A 15335-nucleotide genomic window follows, 5' to 3' on the forward strand; every position below is an offset into this window, starting at 1 on the left:
CATGCCTAAAGTCCTTATAGATTGGAAGAAGAATCAAAGGAGAAGGAAGAGTTATAACAGAGAAAATAGGTTTTAACGAATGAATATAACTGCTTAATCACTATATTGATATTTATTCTAGCTTCCAGTGTTTTGGAATAGCTAGAAGGAGAAATCTGAAATAGTGAAATGGTAACCCATAACAAACTCTGAAATCTGTTCTGTAACTGCTTGTTGAAGTGTACTTTGAAAATTATTGCTTTTTCTTTCTTTTCTTTGTATATATATTTCACAATAAAATACTTTTGGTCAAAAAAAAAGCACATCTCTGCCATTGGCAGTGACTGAAAAGTGTAGGAATTTCTGCCAAAGTTGCTGTGATTTAATCCTCTCTTGAACGCAGAAAGCTAAGGCATGTATTAAAGTACTTGAGTCGACTCCTCAGGGGATTATACTGGCTACACCCCTGCTCATTTTTCTAAGATGAGAAAATCTCCTTGGTGACCTCTGAGGCAACTAGATTTTACTCTCTTCACCCAGAAATACACATTATTATAACTAGGCATAGAAAACATACAGACATACGTGGGCTCACACACACACTTACAAATTATATGTAAATGCTGGCATTTGCATTTATTATATTTTCAGTATTATGCTTATTTTCAGCAGCTCTTGTTTAATAACTTTTTAAAAAAATAATTTCACCTCTTCTATTGATTACTGTAAAAAACTTTATAATTCATCCCTAACCCTTCTGATTTAGGGAAGGAAAAAGAAAGCCACCTATTACTTATTGAATGTTTAGTATAAGCCTAGAGTTTTTCTTTATTTAGTGTTATTCCTCTCTTATAGATGAGAACTTCAAAACAGTCATTGGAGGTCACATATCTCTGAGGTAGCATAGTTAGTATTTAACCAAGTCTGATCCCAAAGACCTCTCTATGAACACATTGTGCTGTAGAATACCTGGTTTATAAAATAGGCTTATTGATATTATTAAGCAAGAACAGTGAACAGAACAGTGAGCAGATATTAAAAGAGCAAGATGCAGAACAGTGAGCACAAACTACTGAAATATGTGTATATAGGTCTGTTTTTATATATGCTTAGCCTATCTAGTCTATTTCTGGAAGAACACACAATGGTTCCCTACAGGAATGGAAACTATAATAAAAATCTGGACTTTTTATTATAAATTTTTTTATCCCTTTTGAATTCTTTTTATGTGCATGTATTACTTATTCAAAAATATTTTATAGACTTTGGCTAGCTATGATTTTAGAAACATACCTTTTTTTAGATTTAGTAATATATTCATTATATTATATCATAGGCTTGTAAAGCATCTAATGTGTAGAATATTAATATCAGCTATTCTTTGATAATGATTTGATAATGATCATATCATTTCAATTTTTTTACTTCCTAAGATGCTATTTTAACTATCTACTGGATTAAAATTTGAGTGGGAGGTAGAATACTACTGTGACACTTGTTGATGTTAGTAAAGATATTGCTGACTGATCTGTCTATATTCACCTATTTATTTGCATTTTTTAATGCTATTTAAGATTTTTTAAATTTTAATTTCTGACATGAGAGCTGTGCCTCAAATAATAGTTGCTAGTCATGGCTGAGATAAAAGGAAAAGTATTTTATATGAATACTAAAGTTGAACTTAAAAAAGAAAAACTTTCCTATCCAATAAAAGCTACATTTTATTTTGGGGCTCAGTTAATGGAAATAGGGTATTTTGAACAAGCAAGGGGATAAGTTGAGTCTGTTCTGCTCTTATCATATCCTGAATATACTTTTATTTTTCTACTTCTTTCTCAGGACTGTAATGTCTGTACAACTATCTCCTCTACTAGACTGGGCATTCTTTGAGGGCAGGGATTAACTTTTATATCTTCATTAACTTTTATATCTTCAGCAGCTGGTCTAATGCTTGACGTTTGTTAGATAGCTAATAATGTTGATTGAGTTAATTGAATTAAATTCGAGTTACTTAGCTTTAGTCTGGAGGAGAGAGAGATGATCTCAGTCTTTCACTATTTGAAAGATTTTCATGTACAGTAGAGATTATATTTGTTCTGTATGACTTCAGTAGACAGTGAGCCAAATGGGTGGAAGTTTCTAAATGTCATGGGCTGTCTGAAGCTTGATGGTTCTGCCTCAGGAGGTACTGAATCTTTATCCAGAGGATTCATTCATGGCCGGCCAACCAGAGAGAAAATTCAAGTGTTTAATTGTTCATTTATTCAGACATTTACTGAGCAGGCCCTGTTCTAGGTGTTGAGGATACCAGCCAACAGAGGAATGAAATATAGACAAAGAATTATAATCCAGAGCCCTAAGAAGTCCTTAGAAACACCCCGGAGTAAATAGTCAGGAAAGGCTATTGACAAGGTAACTCGAATAGAGTTGACCAAGCAAATAAAGGAAGAAAGGAATCCTGAACAGAAGGAACCATACATGGAAAGGCTCAGAAATTAAGGTTTTAGAATTGAGCAGTGGTATTTCATTTGGACTGTGTAGCCTTTAAGGTCCCCTCCAATCCTGAGATTCTCTATGCTAGTTCTAAAATTAGTTTTTTGTTGTTGTTTTTGTTTTTATTTTGTTTTTACTTCATGCTAGATATTGTGTGTGTATGTATTTCACTTCTCATTTTTCATAGGAAGCAAAAATTCTAACCTTCTTTGCCTTAATTTTTGTTCATAGTCAAGTTCATCCGAGAAGTGACACCATATATCAAGAAGCCATCATTAGTATCAGATCTGCCATGGGAAGGTGCAGCACCCCAGTCGCCAAGCTTTAGTGGCAGTGAGGACTCTGGTTCTCCAAAACACCAGAACAGCATCAAGGACAGGAAAGTCATCCCTCTAAAAATGTGCTTTGCTGCTAGAAACCTAAGTATGCCGGATCTGGAAAACAGGTGAGCTGTACCTAAGGGGAACATCATACTTACAGCTTTGAAATTTAAGGACATGTTGCCATCTTATATTACTCTTGTTATCTAAATTCTCCATAAGAATACACTAGTCTGAGAGAATTATTTTTGGAGTTTCATATTGAAATTACTTCACATCATATATATATATATGCATGTACATATATATGGATAGAAAATTTTGGACAAGCACACAAGAAATGATTAACAGTGGTTACTTGTGGGTAGGATTGGGGGTAGAAGGGAAGGGTAACTTTCTGTACCATTTTTTTAAACTCTCATCATATTATGTGAGTTACTTTATAAACAAGAAAAAAATTGTTAAAGAAGAAATTTTGAACATTTCCTGAGATGGAAATTTGTTTATACTGTGGGTAGTTTAAATTTGAGATCTGGTTATATTAATGAGCAGTGTGACCCTGGCAAATTGGTTTCTCTTGACTTTAGTTTCCTCATTTGCAAAATGAGAGAGCTGGATTGGATAATTTCAAATATCCCTCCTAGTTCTATAAGCATTTGTGTTCTATGACTTTGTCTTCATTAACTCTGTGAAGTACTGGTAGACTTAGCATTAGATTGGAGATTAGGGGGAGAAAAAGTTAAAAGCTTATCCTAAGTGTAGTAGCAATTCAAAGGCACAGACAGTTAAGGGCAGACTTTTTATAACGAGCTTTTACTCTCTCTGGTATCCTGTGATCTGAACACACAGCCAGGAGCCTAATCAGAATGGAATGAAACAGAGAAGACAGCAAGAAGCTGAAGGATATTGTTAAACATTTAAGGCCATAGGGACATTTCACATCCTGTTCTATAGTAAGTTGTCTGGTGTACTAGAAAGAGCCGAGCTTTGCAATCAGACAGACTATGGTTTGAATCTCAACTCTGTTACCTGCTTAAAGTAAGGCTCTGAGTGAGTCCTTTCAACTCCATAAACAGCCACGTTCTCATTTGTTAAAAAAAAAAACAGCAGGGGGAGGGATGTGCAGGGGATAATCAAACTTAGCTTAGTGTACAGATTAAATAAGATAATACCATATGAAGCCCCGATTAAATAAGATAATACCATATGAAGCCCCTTGCATAGAGCCAAGCACATAATAGGTTCTCAAGAAATAATTTCAAAAAAGTCTTAAATGACAATTGTATATACAGACTTTACAAAATTATATTCTGTTATATATTCTAATATATTCAATTATATGTATTGTTTTTGTTGGCTTTCTTTTAAAACTTTGAGACATTATAGAAATTACTTCTTCGTACATACCGGTTTATTCCTGAAAGATTGTGGGTAGGTTGAACCATATCTAAATGCAGCACTGCTTGATATTTTTTAAAATTCAGTGTTTTTTCATTTAGTCTATAAAGCAAATAATTACCTCTGTCTCCTAAATTTAGATTTTTAATTTTTATCTTCCAAGGGATACATTTATGTATTGCCTTTGGTCTGTAAAACAATGGACTTTAAAAAAAATTTCGTAATTAAGTCCATAAAGAAGGAAATGACAAGGATATATGATAAAGAAACAATGTAATAAGAAAAACAAGAACAAACAGCAACTGAATTTGCCAACTGGCTATCAGGCTGAGGAAAGTACTCAGCCTAAGTCCCTTCGTTATAAAGTCATTTCTAAACAGCACTGAGTAGTGCTGCTGATGTAGCTGGCTATTGGAGAAAAAGGCAAAGTATTATCAACCCTGTAGTTGGGGCTTGAGGTTGGGGGAAAGTGCCATGATTTGACTATATTGCTTAAAGTTGGGCAACTTTATCATCCAGTAAGATATCTTTTAGAGCCTAATAACCTTGGTCTTCATTAAAACTTGAGGGCAGTATTCTCGTTGGTGTATTTAATTACCAAAAACATTTGGTACATGGTCAGATTTGAAATAATCTATAGAACCAAATAGAGGGGGGTTTGGGCTGCAAAAGTTGTGTCACTTTCTACTTTTCAATAAGATAATCAGTCTATTTTACCATGGTAGACTATTTCTAGAAAAGGTCTTAAAAGAGCCAGACCAGTGCAGAGATTCTCAGTCTAAATGCAAAAAAAATAATTTGTTCCTAATTTTAGTTGATATACCAAAAAATGAAAAAGATTTCCTTTTTGTGGAATATAAATTGGAAGAGATTCAGGGTTGTTCCTAAGATGGTATCTCTTTTGCTTCTATGCTGTTATGCTTTCTAGAGAATACAAAAGCCATTCTAGAGAATACAGGTAGCTGGCAGGAATTATGCATAACTTCATCTATATTCTTGGGAATGTAAACATCTATCCTATGTGTCTTGGCAGAAAAAAGGTTCAAAACCATTATCTAACAGGACCTCAGTTATTAGAGTTGGAAAATAGAAGTGAAGAAGATGCGTTTTATAACTGGCCTAAGTATTTGCTTCCCATAAGCCTCAGTTTTCTCCATTTAAAATGAAAGTTACATGAGGTTTAAATGGCACAGTAAGCTCTCTCTACATTATTATTATAGTTGCTGTTAGTGTCCTTGTGACTTGGTCCCTTAACTTCTCTGTCCTGTTTTCTCTCAGTGTAAAAGGGACATAAGGCCTGCCCAACGATGTTCATTAGAACTATTTCAAAGAAAAAGTTTTATATATATATAATTATATATAAAATTACTCTCTTTGATCCTTACATTTGTTTCGGCTCTGTCAAAGGAAATATCATGACAGGTTACATGGCTGCAACATTTAAAACCATGGAGAAAAGCAATTGATGGTAGGAATAGCAGAAATATTTTTAACAGGACATCTGTCACTAAGATATTTATCAAATTACAGTTTTATATAATGGGTGATGTTCTTACTTGAAAATCTTAATCTTCTTCCACATAGTCTCTTGTAAAACTCTGTACATGAAATAGGCTCAGAAGGACCCTAACTTACAAATGAACCTGATTTTTAAACCTGCAGTAGCCATGGGAATTTTCCATCGTCTTTTTATTATGAAATTTCTCAAACATATAGCAAAGTCGAAAGAATTTTACATTCAACACCCATTTACCCACCACTTTGATTCTGCTATTAACATTTTACTAGTTTTATCACAAATTTGTCCATCTGTCCATCTTAATTTTTTTATGTATTTCAAAGTGAATTGCAGACATTCAAACATTTCTCTTTACCTCCATGTGCATATAAATAACAAGAGTTAATATTTCTTTACAGTTTTTCTTTTTCTTTTGAGGTAATACGTACATAAATAAAATTAATAAATAATAAATGTGACAAATGCAAAGTAAACCAAGTCTATCTAGATTTGTGAATAACCATCATTCCAGAAGGGTTTCTCAATGTACTTTCCGAGTCAGTCTCCTTTCCCACACCCCTAGGCAACTACTCTCCTGATTTTTTTGTACCATATATTAGCTTTAACTGTTCTGAAACTTCATATAAGTTGAATCATATCATATCAATTCACATGTAGAATTCTTTTACTCAGCATAATGGTTTCATCCATATTGTTGTACATCAATTCTTTCCTCCCTTTTATCGCTGAGAATATTGTCTTGTATGATTATATCACAATTTGTTTATGCATTCTCCTAGACACCTGGGCTATTTCTAGTTTGGGGCTAATCTTAGTAAAGTTACTTTGAATACTTTTGTCCAAGTATTTTGTTGGCATACCTTTTCATTTCTCTTAGATAAAACTGTATGAGTAGAATTGCTGAATGCAAGTGGTTGTGCCAATTTACACTGCTACCAACGGTATGTGTGAGTTGCCATTGGTTCCTCTTCCTTACCAACTTTGGTGGTGTCAGTCTTTTTAATACTTAGCCATTCTGGTGGGTGTGCAGTAGAAACTCTTTGTGGTTCATCCTTCATATTTATATAAAAGCTTTACTTCTAAATCAAAACTTTTTAAAAAAATTTTTTATTAATAAAAAAAATTACAAGAAGCACAAACATTCTCAACACATACACTCAGCAATTCACAATATCATCACATAGTTGCATATTCATCACCATGATCATTTCCCACACATTTGCATCAATTCAGAAAAAGACATAAAAAAGACAACAGAAAAATAAAACAAAAACAGAAAAAAAAAATTTTACATACCATACCCCTTACCCCTCACTTTCATTGATCACTAGCATTTTAAACTAAATTTATTTGAACATTTGTTCCCCCTATTATTTATTTTTATTCCATATATTCTACTCATCTGTTGACAAGGTAGATAAAAGGAGCATCAGACACAAGGTTTTCACAATCACACAGTCACATTGTGAAAGCTATATCATTATACAATCATCATCAAGAAACATGGCTACTGGAACACAGCTCTACATTTTCAGGCAAATCAAAACTTTTTTATAACAACGAATAAACATACAAACTTTCTTGGCATACAAACATTCTTGACATGGTTACAATTGATGGCTCACAGTATCATCACATACTAGAATATTCATCACCGTGATCATTTTTTTTGAACATTTGCATCTCTCTAGCAAAAGAAGTAAAAAAGAAAAGACTTATACATGCCATACCCCTTACCACTCCCTTTCAGTCTACTGTCAGTCTACTCAATTTATTTTGTTCCCCCTATTATTTGTTTATTTCTTATCCCTATTTTTTACTCACCTGTCCATACCATAGATAAAAGGAGCATCAGACACAAAGTTTTTGCAATCACACAGTCATATTACAAAAACTATATCATTATATAACCGTCTTCAAGAAACATGGCTACTGGAACACAGCTCTAGTTTCAGGTACTTCCCTCTAGCCACTCTAATACACCATAAACTAAAAAGGGGATGTCTATATAATGTGTAGAATAACCTCCAGGATAACCTCTTGACTCTTTGAAATCTCTCAGCCACTGACACCTTATTTTGTCTCATTTCTCTCTGCCCCCTTTTGGTTGAGAAAGTTTTCTCAATCCCTTGAATCTGAGTCCCAGCTCATTCTAGGATTTCTGTCCCAGATTGCCAGGAGGTTTACACCCCTGGGAGTCATGTCCCATGTAGAGAGGGGGAAGGCAGTGAGTTCACTTGCTGTGTTGACTGAGAGAGAGAGAGAAAGGCTACATCTGAGCAACAAAAGAGGTTCTCTGGGGGTGACTCTTAGGCCTAATTTTAAGTAGGCTTAGCCTATCCTATGGGGAATAGGTTTCATAGGGACAAACCCTAAGATTGAGGGCTCAGTCTGTTGATTTGGTTGTTCCCTAAACCAAAACTTTTTGACATGAGAGATAAATATCCTTTTTGTTCTGTTTACTACTTTGATTTGGTTCCACTCTTTACAGCTGAAAATAAATACTGACCATGAGAATGAGTAAGAGGAAGAGAAAGTTTCCTCCCCTCCCCCACTTTGAGTTTTCAGTACCTCAGTAGATGCTTCTGATAGTAATGTTTCAGTCTGGAAAGTGAAAGCTAGATAAGTAATGATGAAGTCCAGGGAGAGAATATGAGCCTTTTCCTTAGTAAACAGCATTGTGGGCAGTGTGAAGTTGTGCAAGATTAAGGTGCTCTTTTTTTAAAAGATATTTTTATTGTAAACAACAAACACACATACAAACCTTCTTGTCGTGGTTGCCATCAGTGGATCACAATATCATCACATAGTTGTGTGTTCATCACCATGATCATTTTTTTGAACACTTGTATCTCTCCAGCAAAAGAAAGAAAGGAAAAACTCATACATGCCATACCCCTTATCCCTTCCTCTCATAGACCACAGTATTTCAATCTACTCAATTTATTTTAATCTTTATTCCCCCTATTATTTGTTTATTCCTTATCCATATTTTTTACTCATATGTCCATACCATAGATAAAAGAAGCATCAGATAGAAAGTTTTTACAGTCACACAGTCACATTGCAAAAGCTATATCATTATACAATCATCTTTAAGAAACATGGCTAATGGAACACAGCTCTACAGTTTCAGGTACTTCCCTCAAGCAACTCCACTACACCATAAACTAAATAGGGCATATATCTATATAATGCATAAGAATAACCTCTAGGATAACCTCTTGACTCTGTTTGAGATCTCTCAGCCACTGACACTTTATTCTGTCTCATTTCTCTCTTTCCCGTTTCTGTTGAGTAGGTTTTCTCAATCTCTTGATGCCAAGTCCCAGCTTATCCTAGGATTTCTGTCCCACATTGCCAGGGAGGTTTACACCCCTGGGAGTCATGTCCCATGTAGAGTGGGGGAGGGCAGTGAGTTTGCTTGCTGTGTTGGCTGAGAAAGAGAGGCCACATCTGAGCAACAAAAGAGGTTCTCTTGGGGTGACTCTTAGGCCTAATTTTAAGTAGGCTTAGCCTATCCTTTGCAGGGATAAGATTCATAGGGGCAACCCCAAGATTGAGGGCTCAGTCTATTGATTTGGTTGTCCCCACTACTTGCCAGAATATCAGAAATTCTCCAAATGGAAAGTTGAATTTTTCCTTCTTTTTCCCCATTCCCCCAAAGGGACTTTGCAAATACTTCTTTATTCACTTTTCAGATCACTCTGGGATTTATCGGGGCATCACACTAACCTGGACAAACCAACAAAATCTCATGCCCTCTTCAAGGTTCCATGTACTTAGGGTGTTCAATTAAACTGTATATACAAGTTAAATTAGGAAATGAGCTAGTCAAAATATAAATTTTACACCAAATAAATATTTCTTGCTTTAGTCTCACACAGAAGTTGAAGTTTTAAAATATGAATGACCATCTATTTTCAATACCATGCAATACTGACATTCCTTTGTTCTTCCTCATGCAAAAACATTTTTAAATTTATAAATTTAGTCACTATCGTTGTACACTCTAGGCATTTCTAAATTATACCATCTCAGTCTTTATTGTCTATTTTTCCTTCTGGTTTCATATGTGTCCCCAGCCCTTCTCCCTCTATCATTCTCACATTCAGCATCATTCACTGTACTTACATTATTGTGCTACAAATCAGGTAGTAATGTGCTATCCATTTCTGAATTTTTACAATCAGTCCTGTTGCACAATCTATATCCCTTCAGCACCAACTACCTGATCTCTACCCTATTTCTATCTCCTAATAACCTGTGTTCTTAATGAAATTCTCCAAGTCATTCATTAATGTTAGTTCATATCAATGAGAGCATGCAGTATTTGTCCTCTTGTTTCTGGCTAATTTCACTCAGCATAATATGGCTTTGTGAAATATAAAACTATATGGATATTACTTGATTACAAAAGTTATCTCAAAGACTTTACTAAACAGAAAAAATAAAGTTGGCTAGAATAACAGAATCCTGTGCTTCTGTTTACCTAAACATTGATTTGATTTACCTAATCAAAATGTAGTTGCATTTCTCAGGAAATCCTTAGTGGTTTGACTAGAGGCCAAAACTCTTCACATTGTGGCTGTCTTTTTTCTTCTGTGAACCCAGTTACTAGCTCACTGCCTCCATTTTTTTTTTAACCTCCATATTTTTTAGCAGAGTTTTCCTTTTCAATTTTTTTTTAAACAGCAGTGGACTTTAGTAATTACTTTGTCCCCTTTATCAATTTTAGTGGCTTTTTCTTCAAAGATAGAATCTTCTGGATCCTAGAATCGTTGATCCTATTTTGAAATTTCTTTCCTGTTTCCGTAGTTTTAGTTTTCTGTCCCTCAATCCTTTCTCAAGAAACACTGCAAAATTTCTCTTTTCATGGAAAATCAGTGATCTAGCCCTAGGAGATCCTTACTGTATATTTTCATCTTTTTCCAGCCCAGTGATCCCATTGTTTACTCCTATCTAATCAGGCTTTGTTTTATTTTATCACAGACATATTTACTATGCTTCTAGTTATTAATAACTAGGATCCCTGACATTGGGAATTTCAGAATTTAGACTATGTCGAAGGAGACATGTGTGAGAGACTATCAAAGGAACTGTATAAGTTATTAACGTTTTGTCCCTAGAAAAGAAGGATGGACTGATTCCAGTCTTTAGTGCTGTGTAGATCAGTGGGAGGAGTGAAGGAAATTTTTCTTTGTGGTTTTGCAACTGAACTTTTAGCATATGTTTAAAAAATGTTAAGCTGGTTATAATGCCAAAGCAACTAGGTGGAAATAAATATAAATAGACCCTCATTTTGAAAAATGATGAACCAAATGTAAGATCTGAATTAAGGATATCACTGCCTCTCCCACCCAGTTTGGTGGGATGAGGGTGTATCTAATATCTTTTGCTGGGATGACATGGAGGTGGCCGCTCAGAGTAGGGAATACTGAAACAGATTTTTAGCCAGCCTCTTTATTTTAGCTGTTTATTTAACTTCAATCCCATTTCCAGAGGTAGCTAGTGCCACCAATTCCTGAGCCTCTTAAGCATTCCGAAACATAGATTGGATGGGTTTTGGTTTTCCTGCTGTTAGCTTGGATTCACTTTTCCTAGGTCTGCTAGGGCATTCGCTGCTTCTCAGTCTGCTTTCCACGTTCCAAAATTTTGTTGCAATTACCCCTCTCCTGTTCTCCCTGAGCATGTAGATTTGTGCTTTTTAAAAATCCCCATTAACTGTTTGTTTTCAGTGGAGTTTCGGAAAGGAATAAGAGTAGATGTTTCAAAACTTACTACAGTAATCAAAACAGCTCCTTTGGCAGTGTAAAGTAGTTACCTCCTTTAATCAAAACAGCTCCTTTGGCAGTGTAAAGTAGTTACCTCCTTTCTTATTGAATCTTTTTTATTTTTTTGCATGGGCAGGCACTGGGTATCAAACCCGGGTATCTGGCATGGCAGTCAAGAACTCTGCCTGCTGAACCACCATGGCTCACCCCTTTTTATTGATTTTAATCAATTTTTCAGTCACATTCCCTTTGATAAAGAACACGTAAAGCAGGTATACTTGTGAAGATTTCAACTACTTTACCTTGAGCCAGACAGATTATAATTTTGGAAAAAGATAAGCCCAAAAGAACAGTTTATTCTTTACCGATATGATCTTAAATTAATCTTCTGCATTTTATATTGAAATATTACAAGTGCAACAGGTGCTATATGCACTACTGTTTTATTCTACTCAATTTTGAAAAATGTTAATGTTTTGCAACATATAAAACTGATGTCTTGCAACATATTAAACTGAATAAGAAGCTTGTGAGAGTTAATACATGATATAAAATGAAAAACTAATAACAAAAAAGTTTTGTGCTTGAATTAATAGCCAGAAGTTTCTTCCAAAATATCTGAAAATTAAAATTAGATAATGATGCTATTTTTACTGAACAAGCATGGACTCTTCATTAGAATTTTTGATGTGGTAATAAAAAAGTTGCCAAATGTGAAGAGAATAGTAATGATTTAAATATTTTGAGGAAATGGAGAAGAATTTTTAGTTTATATGTTGTTGAATAGTTTGTTGAAAAGGCCCGTACCCATAGCTGCGTTGTTTTATATAGCAAATCTTCAAAAACCAAAACTCTTATTTTTAGTAACAGTATTTAAAATTTCTTACCCTAAAATTTTAAACCAGTAAAAATAACGTGATCAGAGTAATTTATTCAGCATGAAATTGTTTTATACAAACTAAAGTTTTATGATGTTCGTTAAGGAATCAATTTATCTGAACCAATAAATTCTAAAAATACCCACCTATTTATTTTGTAAGTATTTTTCTGATCTCTTTGGACTGGAGTTGGAAATATGTATATACTTGAAAATTTATTTCACATACAACATGGCCATAAATAAAAAGATTGACTATTTAGTAATAATTTGCTGTACTTAAAATCCCATTAGCAGCTGTGTAATATTTTTGTTGATCAGCATTTATTTAACATTCCAAATTTTTGTATAGATCTAGATTATTTGAGGTTACACATAAATAATAGTTAATAAACTAATCCTGTTTTTTAAAAAACCCATTAGCTGTTGTTTTAGGAAGAAATAAGGGGTTTCAGAAGGAATAAAAGTAGATGTGTCCTGATTTCAAAACTTACTACAGTAATCAAAACAGTATGATACTGGAGATGGAAATATAGACCAATGAAATAAATTTGAGGGGTCAGAAATAAACCTACACATCTATTGCCAACTGACTTTTTGACAAGGGTGCCAGGTATATTAATTATAGAAAGAATGGTCTCTTCAACAAATGGTGCTGGGAAAACTGGGATATCCACATGCAAGAGAATGAAATTGGGGACCCACCTCACACCATATACAAAAATTAACTTTAAATGGATCAAGTATCTAAACATAAGAGCTAAAACTATGAAACTCTTAGAAGATAGCATAGGGGGAAGCCTTCATAAACTTAGATGTGGCAGCAGTTTCTTAGTTATGAGATCATGAGCACCATATTTTTTAAAATGGACTTCATCAAAATTAATCAAAGGGCATTATCAAAAGAGTGAAAAGGCAACCTACAGAATGGAAGAAAATAATTGCTAACCATTATCTGATAAGAGTTTATATCCAGAATATATAAAGAACTCCTACAACTTAACAACAAAAAATAAATAACTTAGCCAAAGAATGGTCAAAGGACTTGAGTAGACATTTCTCCGAAGAAGATATACTAATAGCCAATAAGCACATGAAAAGACACTCAACATCACTGGTTATGAGGGAAATGCAAATTAAAACCACTTCACACCCAATAGAATGGCTATTATTAACAAAACAAAAACAGAATATAATGTGTTGGTGAGAATGCAAACAAATTGGAATTCTTATATACTGAATAAACAAAATACGGTATATGCACACAATTGAATATTATTGAGCCATGAAAAAGAATAAAGTCCTGATACATGCTACTACATGAATGAATTTTGAAGACATGATGATGAGTGAAATAAGCCAGACACAAAAAGACAAATTTTGTATGATCTTGCTGATATGAAACAACTAAACTAAGCAAATCCATAGAGACAAATGGTAGATTGCAGGTTACCAGGGGCAGGGGCATAGGGTGGGAGTGAGGCAAGAGTAGTTATTGCTTAAGTGGTACAGAATTTCTGTTTGAGGGAATGAAAACGTTTTGGTAATGAATGTTGGTGATGATAGCACAATATTGTGAATATAACTTATACTGCTGAATTGTATGCTTGAAATGGTTAAAATGGGAAAATTTGCATCATATATACATTACTACAATAAAAAGTTAAAAAAAAAGATGCATGTGATCATTTGCTTTCTTATCCAACTAGTTCAAGAAATACTTTTTAAGATTAATATATAATGAAAGTTTATTTGTATTCATATTATATAATTATCTAGTATTGCATTTCATAGATAATTATTGCTATTAAGTAAATTCACCCTAAAATAAGTTTAGCTATTTTATTTAGTGACTATTTGAAGAGTTTCTCTGAATTAAACAATTATTAACTCATCAAAAGGATTCTAAAAAAGAATTATTTTTTAGCACAGTGTTTTATTGTTCTATGATATACCATTTTAAATCTTCCTATAACAAATGTATAGCTCATCTTCCTCTAGAGAATATAATCAGTTTTTTAGCCAACAAGTGTTTATTTAATGACTATAGGCAGCAACAATTAAAACAGCAAAAATAAAATTAAAAACAATAAATATTGTAAAATAAAATACAGGATTAAATAAAGGTACTGATGGATATTAAGATGTTTGTCATAGCTCTTTTTTTCTTCCTCTTTTTACCTTTCCCTTGGCTTTTAGGATGAGGACTCCTGCCTAGGAGTCTGCATTCTCCACATAAGCTCTGTGTAGTTTCATCCATCTAGGGTACAATTAGATCCAGCAGGCCAGTTCTGTTTTTATTGTTATCCATCTCACATCGCACCATAAAATTATTATTTTTTTCAACATGGGCAGGCACCGGGAATTGAACCCAGGTCCTCTGGCATGGCAGGCGAGCATTCTTGCCTGCTGAGTCACCGTGGCCCACCCATAATAAATAATGAATTATTTTTTAATTCATTATTTTGATCAGTTCCTCTCCTGTTCAGAAATCTTCAATGTTTCCATGTTGCTTACCACTTAATATTCCAACATAAACTGGCATTCAAGATCCTCTAAATTCTCATCCCAGGCTTCCTTTCACTATATTTAGCTGTAGGATAGGAAATCATATAAATTCATGAGATCTCTATCTAAAACATAAATAAATAGCTTATGACTTGCTACCTAAAGATTCTCCTCTAAGTAGTAAGATTTTTCAGGTATGGACTTTATTAAGTGTTTTGGCTGTTCACAGTTCCTATTTTATGTTTGGTCTATTTTCGAGAAGTTTTGTTATTGTTGTCTATTGCCTATATGAAGTCATATAAAGATGAATAGTCTGGTAGCTTAGCCTGCAGGTAGCTAGATGGGTAACTCCAGAGGGAGAACAGATAAATAGGTAAGTTGGTAGGTAGGTACCACATAGATATGTTTATAAACTGTCTCATAGCATGAGAGCAACTTGGTAGTTGTGCCCTAGAAGTTTAGAGGCC

The 15335-nt window shown here is 34.1% G+C and overlaps 1 protein-coding gene across 1 annotated transcript in view; it reads left to right on the forward strand.

The window, feature by feature from the left end:
• Positions 1-15335, forward strand: part of SNTB2 (syntrophin beta 2) — a 158209-nt gene that overhangs the window by 88904 nt on the left and 53970 nt on the right. Inside the window, exon 2 of the mRNA XM_077132848.1 lies at positions 2704-2917. Coding sequence (XP_076988963.1) covers positions 2704-2917 — 214 coding nt within the window. The remainder of the gene's footprint in view (positions 1-2703; positions 2918-15335) is intronic.

The sequence above is a fragment of the Tamandua tetradactyla genome, chromosome 16 (assembly GCF_023851605.1).
Source record: "Tamandua tetradactyla isolate mTamTet1 chromosome 16, mTamTet1.pri, whole genome shotgun sequence".
In the NCBI taxonomy this organism is placed as follows: Eukaryota; Metazoa; Chordata; class Mammalia; order Pilosa; family Myrmecophagidae; genus Tamandua; species Tamandua tetradactyla.